This window comes from Pseudophryne corroboree, chromosome 3, assembly GCF_028390025.1.
Source record: "Pseudophryne corroboree isolate aPseCor3 chromosome 3, aPseCor3.hap2, whole genome shotgun sequence".
Taxonomy (NCBI): domain Eukaryota; kingdom Metazoa; phylum Chordata; class Amphibia; order Anura; family Myobatrachidae; genus Pseudophryne; species Pseudophryne corroboree.
Window position 1 is genome coordinate 311,440,903 of NC_086446.1, and position 12,054 is coordinate 311,452,956.

The 12,054-nt window shown below is 45.6% G+C and overlaps 1 protein-coding gene across 2 annotated transcripts in view; it reads right to left on the reverse strand.

Annotated features, from left to right (window-relative positions):
- LOC135055403 (inactive phospholipase C-like protein 2) overlaps positions 1-12,054 on the reverse strand; it is a 296,430-nt gene that overhangs the window by 10,657 nt on the left and 273,719 nt on the right. The window contains exon 1 of one of the 2 annotated variants that reach the window (XR_010243746.1): positions 1,959-2,515. Coding sequence is in view for 1 of the 2 variants with exons in the window: in XM_063959425.1 (XP_063815495.1) it covers positions 7,761-7,870 (110 nt within the window). In the remaining variant the exon portion in view is untranslated. Of the gene's footprint in view, positions 1-1,958; positions 2,516-7,760; positions 7,871-12,054 lie in introns of those variants that run through there. The other variant, XM_063959425.1, reaches the window with a different exon arrangement.

A 12,054-nucleotide genomic window follows, 5' to 3' on the forward strand; every position in this document is an offset into this window, starting at 1 on the left:
TGCTCCCGGCGTGACTAGGCGATCCGTCTGCCTAGTCATGCCGTGAGCACACTGAGACGATCCCATTCTAGTGACCCGGACCCGGCAATAGGTGCGTCCAGGCACAGACGGAGCCACGATTAGCGTGGCTCCATCTGTACAATTGAATAGCTCTATTTGGATGCCAGTACAACATTTGAATCTCGCCCTATGGGGGAGATTCAAATGTTTGAAAAGTCAGTTGGGAGTCTGTTTTTTCCTATCTAATAGACAGGAAAAAACAGACACCCAACCAACTTTTCAAACATTTGAATCTCCCCCTATATGTCTGAGAAAGCAGTATTATTTACACACTGTGCCATATAATCCCCCCCCCCCCCCAATTCTACTCAAATCATCTGAACACCACATATTGTCTTTCCATCACAACATGCCCCTCTGTAATGATGCACTACCAAACCTGCACTACTGCATTCATGTTTCCCCATATCATGTCCTCCTCTGTTGATGCTCCTTCATCATGCTCATCTGTATTGATTCTTCCTCATGGTTTCCCTGCTTTATTGATTCTCCCATTACCATACATGTTTGTGTATTCCAAAATGAATGATCCTCTACTGTACAGTACCTGTCAGTGTCTCGTACTGCAGATTGAGGGGGTTATTCAGTACGGATTGCAGATTCTGCTGAAAAGTAGAATCTGCAATCCTTTCTTTCGCATGCTGGGGGCCGCCCATCGTAGGGCAAGGCCACCCAGCATGCAGAATGGCCTGCCCAGTGGCTGGGACCGCAATTTAATTGTGGTCACAGCAACTGTGGATGAACCCACGCAGCCACAGCTAGGCTGTGTATGCAGGAGATCTGCTGCCATTTTTTAGATTGGAGCAGCTGCATTTGACGTCATGCAGCCACCCCAAAAATGCTGCTGACCCACCCCCATTTTCAACACACCGCCATTGCAACGGTACATCGCTGCCCCCCACTCTCCCGTTAACGCCTCTGTCTGTCAATCAGGCAGAGGCGTTCGCACCCACTGCAAGCCGAACGTATTCAGAGACCACGCAGGTGCAGGACAGTACCTGCGCGTGTACACTGGTGCTGCCAACAGGGTTATTGTGGTCGCATCCTATTAAGATTTTAGGAAGTGCTTCATCAAATTAAAATTGTTTTTGAGGGCTGGATGTACTAAATGGGAAATGCGATAAACCATTTACCGCATTTTCCTAATGTTCTAACCCCCAGCCGGCAGGTCAGTGCCGCAGCGGGGTTCGCTTTTGCTGGCGATACCCCATAGAAGCCTATGGGCTTCTCTCCGCAGCGCTGTATGAGGGATCCCAGCATGCCTCGCGGCCGCCCCCTTCATCCTGCGCATGCGCAGACTGACTCCCGGGGCTAATTCACGGAAGTCAGGCAGCCGCTGCGCTATGCGATAAGCTTTGTGGCGCTGGGCGGCGATGTACATTAGTACATCCCGCTTTGAGTGTGACTTGCCCAATTGCTCTTAGCACACATGAGAGTTTAAGAAGTAGCAATTTGCGAAGTGGTAATTCTGTCAAAGGCAAACTTTGCATGTTTTGTTGGAAAAGAAATCATTTCCAGCATGACACACCAGGTTTTTAAAACTACAGGCCAAATAAATAAAGCCTAAATTTGCTGATTTAGCAATATAAATAAGCCCCTTGGTGCTAAAAGAAGAAAAAGGAATACTTACTTCTACCCCCATTGGCATTTTGTTTTAAGTCACTGAGATCTGCTGTACTACAGCAAAAAGTATGCCCCTATAAATTGTTTGGTGATCACATTTGATCAAGGGGCAAAAACCTAATTACAGAAAACATTAAGCGGCCCAGCTATAGGGGAGATGCACAGAACTCCACAATCCTGACAACAAGAAACTATGGCAGCCCGTCATTTTAAATAAGATTGTTCCCTCTTTCAAAATATATGAACACTTAGTAGGTAATATATGGTGATCATACCAGACAAATTATTAAGTGTCACACGCCGGACTGGCTGTCCTGTTATCTTACTCGGCGTTGCCGCTTCCTTGCTTCGTACCTGCTCCCCAAGAAATCTGGATGTGTCCCATGCTGTGCTGCTGTCAGAAGTTGTTCGTTTAACATGGGCATCGCCGTCCTGCCTGCAGTCAGATGGTCACTCCTCAACCAGTCCCAGACTTGATTCCCTGCACATGACTCCAGTGACCTATTAACTGCCAGGATGCTCTACAGTATATAAGTCTCTCCCTGGCTATTAATCATTGCCAGAATAACTTCTGCTGTAACCTGCTTGGTAGATTCCAGTCTGCAGTTGTTCCAGAGTTTGGCTCTACAGTCCTGTGTGCGCCATCTGTTGCTGTGTTTCTCCATGTGCCAGTCATTACTAACTGGACGCTCTCCTCAGTTCCACTGTGATGATCTGATACTCTTAGCACCAGCTGTTACTGCTGGGCACTCTCCCCAGTTTCACTGTGTTCCTGGGATACTCCTAGTGCCAGTCACTACTACTGGGCGCTCTCCACAGTTTCCAGTGTGCTCCTGTGTGCTCCCAGTGCAGTCACTATTGCCGCAGACTCCAGTCACTCATTGCTGTCTGCTCTGTACACACACCTTTGTGTACAATAGTGTATCTGACACCTCTGGCTTTCACCTTCTTGCATACATCACTGTGCCCACGGCTTCCCTGTTACACAAGAGTGCATCTCCTATTGCAATGCAGTCTCAGTTACAGCCTACCAGGTGCACATCATTGCCAGCCTGCAGTCTCACATACAGCTAACCTAGTGCACATCGTTACCTGTTACACTCTACGGGGTAAATTTACTAAAGGTTCTAAAAATGAAAAGTGGTGATGTTGCCCATAGTAACCTATCAGATTCTGTCTGTCATTTCTCTTTTGCATCTTAGAAAATGATAGACAGAATCTGAATGGTTGCTATGGGCAACATCACCACTTTTCAAGTTTAGAACCTTTAGTAAATTTACCCCTATAAGTGCACCTTCCATTAAGCATGTCCGATCCAGTACTCAGTGTTATTCCAATACAAGTGTGTTCAGCAGGCCCGGCGCTACCCGCTCAGCAAAGGGATGCAGAGCAGGCAGGCGCCAGGCAGGAGAGGCGCTGTACCTGCTCTGCATCCCCGCTGCTGTGCCTGGGCCCCCTGCTGCTGCCAGCCGCTGTGCCTGTCACTGCATGACAGGCAGCGGCGCCAGCAGCTGAAAGCCTCCTCTCCCCCTCCCCTCCTGTGACAGATCAGATGGAGGAGACGGAGCTACATGGATGGAGCTAAAAGGGCAGAGGGGGCGGGGCTAAACGGCCAGTGGGTGGGGCTACATGGGACAATCAGACTGCAAGTGTCACAGAGGAGGACCCCAGATCCTGCCAGCCAGGGAGAGTAAGTGAGAAAGTGTGTGTGTGTGTGTGTGTGTGTGTGTGTGTGTGTGTGTGTGTGTGTGTGTGTGTGTGTGTGTGTGTGTGTGTATATGTATGTATGTGTATGTGTGCGGGGTGGGGGGTATGAATAAACTGCACTTCTGTGGGCGTTACATGTAAGCTGCGCTACTACTGGGGCGTAACGTGTAAGCTGTGCTACTACTAGGGCGTTACATGTAAGCTGCGCTACTACGGGGCGTTACTACTGGGGCGTTATGTGTAAGCTGGGCTACTACTGGGGCGTTACTACTGGGGCGTTACGTGAAAGCTGTGCTACTACTGGGGCGTTACATGTAAGCTGCATTACTACTGGGGCGTTACGTGTAAGCTGCGCTACTACTGGGGCGTTACGTGTAAGCTGCATTACTGGGGTGTTACATGTAAGCTGCGCTACAACTGGGGCATTACGTGTAAGCTGCGCTACTACTGGCGCGTTACGTGTAAGCTGCGCTACTGCTGTGGCGTTACTACTGGGGCATTACGTGCAAGCTGTGCTACTACTGGGGCGTTACATGTAAGCTGCATTACTACTGGGGCGTTACATGCAAGCTGCGTTACTACTGGGGTGTTACATGTAAGCTGCATTACTACTGGGGCGTTACTACTAGGGCGTTATGTGCAAGCTGTGTTACTACTGGGGTGTTACTACTGGGGCGTTACATGTAAGCTGCATTACTACTGGGGCGTTACGTGTAAGCTGCGCTACTACTGGGGTGTTATGTGTAAGCTGTATTACTACTGGGGCGTTACGTGTAAGCTGCGCTACTACTGGGGCATCACGTATAAGCTGCGCTACTACTGGGGCGTTACGTTACATGTAAGCTGCGCTACTACTGGGGAGTTATGTGTAAGTTGCTCTACTACTAGTGCGTTAAATGAAAGCTGCGCTACTACTGGAACATTACGTGTAAGCTGCGCCACTACTGGGGCATTACGTGTAAGCTGCATTACTACTGTGGTGTTACATATAAGCTGCGCTACTACTGGGGCGTTACATGTAAGCTGCGCTACTACTGGGGCGTTACGTGTAAGCTGCGCTACTACTGGGGCGTTACGTGTAAGCTGCGCTACTACTGGGGTGTTACATGTAAGCTGCATTACTACTGGGGCGTTACTACTAGGGCGTTATGTGCAAGCTGTGTTACTACTGGGGTGTTACTACTGGGGCGTTACATGTAAGCTGCATTACTACTGGGGCGTTACGTGTAAGCTGCGCTACTACTGGGGTGTTATGTGTAAGCTGTATTACTACTGGGGCGTTACGTGTAAGCTGCGCTACTACTGGGGCATCACGTATAAGCTGCGCTACTACTGGGGCGTTACGTTACATGTAAGCTGCGCTACTACTGGGGAGTTATGTGTAAGTTGCTCTACTACTAGTGCGTTAAATGAAAGCTGCGCTACTACTGGAGCATTACGTGTAAGCTGCGCCACTACTGGGGCATTACGTGTAAGCTGCATTACTACTGTGGTGTTACATATAAGCTGCGCTACTACTGGGGCGTTACATGTAAGCTGCGCTACTACTGGGGCGTTACGTGTAAGCTGCGCTACTACTGGGGCGTTACGTGTAAGCTGCGCTACTACTGGGGCGTTACGTGTAAGCAGCGCTACAACTGGGGCGTTACATGTAAGCTGCGCTACTACTGGGGCGTTACGTGTAAGCTGCGCTACTACTGGGGCGTTACGTGTAAGCTACGCTACTACTGGGGCGTTACGTGCAAGCTACGCTACTACTACTGGGGCGTTACGTGCAAGCTGCGCTGCTACTACTGGGGCGTTACGTGTAAGCTACGCTACTACTGGGGTGTTATGTGTAAGCGGCGCTACTACTGGGGTCATTATGTGTAAGCGGCTCTACTACTGGGGTCATTATGTTTAAGCGGCGCTACTACTGGAGTCGTTATGTGTAAGCAGCACTACTACTGGGGTCGTTATGTGTAAGCTGTGCTACAACTGCGGTGTTATGTGTAAGCAGCACAACTACTGGAGGCGTTTTAAATGGGGGTACAATTGTATGGTCATGCCCCTTCCTTGTGAGACGACATCCCTTTTTCGACGTGCGCTGTCCGTTTGTAAACTATGGGAGGGCGCAAATTTATAGTTTGCAGGGGGGCACCCTAGCACCGGCCCTGGTGTTCACCTCCAGTTACCACTGCCATCAGTATTATACTCAGGGGCATATGTAAGAAGGGTCGATATGGGGCGGGTGGAGAGGTAGCAGTGCACGTTATATGCGCTGATACCACTTCCCCATGTATTACTGTGCTGGTGTTTGTACAATGGCAGGGGCACTATGCTCCCCTGTCTGTATCGGATATAAAAGATAGCACGCCGCTATGCAGGGCAATGTATGAACAGTCAGTTGCACTGACCGTTCTGACAACTGCAGCTATTGATTTTGACAGCTGCAGGTGTCGTTGCCCATACGCCACAGCAGGAACAACAGTGTCCCTGGCTGTGGTGGCTGCCGGCTCTGGTCTGCATGTGAGTTCTCGCGCATACACCCTGGAGCCGGCCAGGGGGAGAAACACAGCGCATCAGCACTAGGTTGATGACTTGTGCGCTCTGGCGGGTACCGCCAGGGAGAGGAATTCTCACTTTCCCGCTCTGGCAAACATGAGGTTCTTACATCTCGTCGATGTACCTTCCTGCGTCTCCTCAAGAAGCGAAGACCTATAGCGGCACAATATGTACTATCCCTTGGTTCCATCTTATTTACACCAGTTTGTTTCCTGCATTATCATTGTGTGCTGTCAGCTACCATATGCAGCTGTCCTCGTGTGTTATTAAGCTACCACCCGCATTACCATCATATACTGCTAGCCCAAGACTGCTCTCATACTGTAGTGTGCTATTCCTGCTACTAACTAGTTACCTGTGTGCAGTACCTGTCTCTACCAGCAGTCCATGGTCATTGCAGAATCCCCTATCATGTCACATTTCCTGTTTAATATCTAGAACAAGCATTCCCAACCACGGTCCTCAAGGCACACTAACAGTGCAGGTTTTAGTGATATCCAGGCTTCAGCACAGGTTACTTAATTAGTAGCTCAGTTATTTTGATTTAACCATCTGTGCTGCAGCTTGGATATCACTAAAACCTGCACTGTTGGTGTGCCTTGAGGACCACGGTTGGGAATGCCTGATCTAGAGCATGGGTCTTCAATCTGTGGCCCTCCAGCTGCTGTGAAACTACACATCCCAGCATGCCCTGCCACAGTTTTGCTATTAAGGTATGCTAAAACTGAGACAGGGCATGCTGGGATGTGTAGTTCCACAGCAGCTGGTGGGCCACAGGTTGAAGACCCATGATCTAGAGGGTAGAGCGGACTGTGGAGTGTCATCACTCGTTCACCTATTTGCTCACTCCAGTTTTAACCAGATCTGCTCAGTGGCCCAATCCTGGAGCCCAAAAGAAGTTCAAAACCTGACATTAAGTAGTCCAGTGTAGTCTCCTCTGTCTAAATATGTGCCCCCTTAGTAGTTATTTCTGATTATTGTTACCACACAATAATGCAATGTGTATTTCAATTAGGTGAAAAAGTAGTTGTTGCGTATTAGTACACCATTAGCCCAATGTTTCTCAATACCTAAAAGAATAAAAAAATTGCAAAATTTTGTCAAGAAAGTAGAAATAAAATTTTAAATATGTATGATCTATGGCTGACCTTGTGGACTGCAGTGGCGGATTTATAGGGGTGCAAAAAGGGTGCTTGCCCCCCGTAACATGCAGTTCCAGGCGGAACTGCGGCAGAGGTCAGGGGGAACTGCGGGCATCAGCTGGACCTGGCCATGCTGTCCATATTCAGTCAGGGCGGCTGAGACAGTGGGGTGCCAGGGGTGGCATGGGATTTGTAGTTTATTTTTTAGTGCTCAGACTCTAGATGTGATGTTTAATATATCCGGGTGGTACAGACATTCTTATTGCCTTGAATTGTGGTGATAATGAATACTAAATATATGGTATAAAACCAGATAATTAAAAAAAATGGGCCCCTTACAGTACAAACATTGCAGAACATGAACTACAAACTGTATAAATAATGCTGCATATGCAGTCATAATACCCACAATAGCTGATGGTATAAGTAAGGGAGGGAAAAGCACACAAGGAAGAAAGACCTTACAGCTTACAGTCTTAATACTTTATAAAAGATAGACAGGTTTCACTCTTATTAGTTTATAATATAAAATGGCTACCTCCACTGAATCTACATTTACACATTAAGGTCACAAAGCCTGTGATATCAGTGTGTAAAATTGTAATCACAGATTGAATTTTGATATTCCACCAGTGGATGGCAGCAGTGGATCACAGCGTTGCCACTGAGGTGTCTGCTACATACCTTCAGTACAGTAATATTCCAGGCAAAGCTTTCCATTGCTTTCTGCAGCTTCCTGCCCTTCAATCCTTCTTTGGCACCGATCCGATGGAGGTCTTCATGAAAGCCCATCCCTAAATCAACACGAGAGCAATAAATATATTGAAGAATACTTCTTTACAAAATATTCTGATGCAGAAATATATTGAGTATAGATCACAAATATTATTGCTTTGATTTGTGATGGCTTTGCAGTCTTCGTTTTTCACTGATTTTTTCCTCCTGGAAACAATATAATCAGCCTATAAAGGGTTGTACAGAACATGGGACTAAGCTGCTGCTTCATCTTGTTTTGTTTACTTTCTGTGTTGGCTTCAATTGGACAAATTTATAAGCTAGATAAATGCCAGATTTCCAGACACATGCAATGCTCTCCCCCGTACCACCCCCACCCATCATGGCATTGAATTATTTGTGGCAAGTGTATAAAAAGAGCCATTCAATAGCCATTTTGATTTATAAGACTTTAGATAGAGCTGCCCACACACATGCTAGGCAACCTAGATCAGCACAGCCATGTAATAGTATTATCAGTAAGGAACCTGACCATGCAAGTACAACATACTGAAAAGCCTGATCACATTTCTGGCTGATGTTGGTCACTGTTCAATGCGGATTTATATTATAATTGATTTATATTATAATTGATCAATTCTTACTGCATTTCAGTCTGGTAATATCAGCCCACACATATTTTCCCTCTTTGTGACAAATGTACTTGGACAACTAATTCTGGTCTCTAAGGTGGTGGGTCATTTAAGAGCAGGCTTGCTGCATGAGTACCTTGTACATGGCTGATACGATTGCTTTTCCCTATAGTGTCCCAGATTATGACAACTGCAGATATAGATTTGCTGTATGATAAGATTTTGTCACAGTACGTCGCTGCTTTGTTGCCGGTGGCTCTGCTTCACATAGGCATTTATTATGAACTAAAAGGTGTGTTGCTGAGCAAAATTGTATGTAGTTTGTGTACTGTGTACTTTTTCCCTATTGTGAATAATGTTTTGCAGTGATAAGCAAAATAATAATAATAATAATAATGCAAATTAGCATGTACATTTATGCAACAATTTTTCTAATGAAATTGTATGGCTATACATGTTTTTCAATTATGGTACTTTGCACAAAACTGTGCTTCCATTTCTGTAAATGCAGTCTATCAAATATGATGGTTATTATAATACTCGATCCAATAAGCAGTTAAGATAATTATAATAACAGCCTTTATTTAATGGAATTTGTGATGTCAGGAGACTCAAATAGACATGCATGCTCAATGTTGTTCTACCACCTTAAATTGCTATTTATGGCAGGGCATACTTATTTTCATTTCAGACAGGTACACAGCTGATTAGTAATTAGTAATTAGTGATTAGATACCTTCAGTCAAGACCTATATAAAACACATTTTATGCCATGCATATTATTACAAACAGTATAGATAAGTGAGCAATATTTCTGAGACAGAATCTAAAAATGATTGTTACATAATTTTCTGGAATTAAGCTTTTAAGTGAAACTAATCAATTTATTTGTTAACTTCAATGATCATTCCAAGCCTACCTCATCCTTTCAGCCATTCAAGCGGGTGTACTACGATATCCCGTCTGTCGGAATGCCGGCAGTGGGGTGGGAGCAAAAGAGCCCATTGAGCACTCACTACGCGTGCCACGCTGCGGCCTCGCTATTTATTCTCCCTCCAGGGGTGTCGTGGCCACCCCAGGAGGGAGAATAGTTGTCAGGATCCCGGCGCCGTTATGCTGCGCGCCGGGATATCGAATGCTTCCCATTCAAGCAACCAGACTTAAATTGATGAGAGCCCCCACTATTAGATAATGTTTTTTTTTTTTAATGGCTACTGATCATAAAACATTTACTGCAGTAAATGACTTGTATATGTGAACAATCCCATTATCCTACAGTACAAGGAACTGCAACAAAGCACAGGAAGGAAACATGACAATTCAAGACCTGCTACCTCAAATGTCAGGTATTGAAAGGAGAACTGGGTGCAAGTGCTACTTCGAGGGAGATTGGCGTGGCGACCTGATAAGACATACCAGACGGTATCCAAGTAGCTGCTGTAAAACATTGGGTTTTTCACACTTTTTCCCCGATGTTTGGCCGATATTTTTTTTACAGGCTATTCAATTAGATCACCTATAAAAAAAAAAATTCTCACGAAAATACATAGGTTCAGTTAAACCTGTGTGTTTTCGGCGGCCGCAGTGGGGGGCTACTTTCGGGGATTTGGTTTCACCTACCTAAGGCAGGTGAAGCAAAATTCCCAATAAGCTGTGTCTCGTGTCGGCTAATTGGTGAGCCCCCGGCGAGACAATTAGCCGTTAATTGGATACTGCCCTTTATCTAATGTACTATGTTGAAAGGGACAGTAGGGACAAATTGCATGTTGTGTAAAAAATGAATGTCGAAGCTTGTAATGTTCTGGATAAGGGAATTTCCAAGCTGTTTTAGCTCTATGCCTAAAATCAAAAATAGGATTTTGGTACTTACCAGATAAATCCTTTTCTTTAATCCATAGGGGGCACTGGAGTATTCTTTGGATATGGACTGTGCGATAGCAGGGATAGGCATATTTAAATATTTAAATGTGTAACCCTCTTTCCCCTCCATATTCCCAAGATGCCTCAGTGTTTTTTTCTGAGCCGAACAGGAGCGAAAGAGAGGATGAACAATGGAGAATTACATATAACGTTATAATATAACGAACAACTAGAAAGTTGAAACGACAACAGATAACAATCACCTTAATCTTCAAACAAGCAGGTGATAATGTGTAATATAAGTATAAACTGAACATACCACAATACAGGTGAAACTGCACTGGGTGGGTGTCCAGTGCCCCCTATAGATTCAAAGAAAAGGATTTATCTGGTAACTACCAAAATCCTATTTTCTTTTTCATCCACTAGGGGTCACTGCAGTACTCTTGGGACTTACCAAAGTTTCCCCCTTGGGCGGGAGAGCTGGTTGGCACCTGTAACAGTAGACGGCCAAAGCAAGATGCTGATGCCGCAAAAGTATCAAACTTGTAAAAGTGCACAAACGTGTGCACTGACAATCATGTAACCGCACGGCAAAGTAATGGCGTGGAAGCCCCACGACCTGCTGGCCATGACGTTCCCACAGAACGCATGGAATGTGCTGAAATAATAATAATAATAATAATAATAATAATAATTTTATTTATATAGCGCTCTTTCTCCAATAGGACCCAAGGCGCTTAACAGATACATAGCATAATATAGTGCAGAAAATAATGAAGTACATTTTCACAAAATACAGAAGCATGAAGATACTAAAAGGGACATTATGGAAATGCTTGAGTAAACAGAAAAGTCTTGAGTCTACTTTTAAAGGATTCTATAGTTGGGGCCTCTCGCACTGTGCGGGGAAGTGAGTTCCATAGAGTCGGAGCCGCATGACTAAAAGCTCGACCCCCAGATGAATTACGGTAGATTCTAGGTACTGCTAAAAGTCCTTCATCTACAGATCGCAGTAATCGAGTGGGGCAGTATGGGGTCAGAAGCTGTTTCAGGTACCTTGGGCCTTGGTCATGTAATGCTTTGAAACTCAGTAAGCCAATCTTGAAGATGATTCGCCATCGTACAGGCAGCCAGTGAAGGGAGTAGAGGATGGGTGTTATGTGGCTAGAACGGGGCTTGTTGGTTAATAGCCTGGCAGCTGTGTTTTGCACCAGCTGTAAGCGCTGCAATTCTTTTGCTGGTAGACCAAGATAGAGGGCATTACAGTAGTCTAAACGAGATGATACAAATGCATGTATGACTTTTGGCATATCATCTGAGGGAATTAAGTGCTTGATTCTGGCTATGTTCCTCAGGTGAAAGAATGAGGATTTGATTGTGGTTGATATCTGATGTTTAAGTGTCAAGCCACCATCCAGGACAATGCCAAGATTCCGCACACGATCACTGGTCTGTAATTCTGAATCCCCTAGTGTAAGTCCAGTTGGTTGGCTATGCTGCAGTCTTGTCCTTTGATGTTGCGGTCGTATCATAAGGACCTCTGTTTTATCCGGATTCAGTCACAGCCAGCTGGCGCTCATCCACTCCAGTAGTTCAGCTAGACAGCCATTTAGGGTTGCTATTGGGTTATCAGTGCCCGGAGCAAAGGACAAGTACAGTTGTGTATCATCTGCATAGCAGTGGTTGACCAGGCCATGGCGCCTGATTATTTCGCCCAATGGGAGCATGTATACTGCAAAAAGCATGGG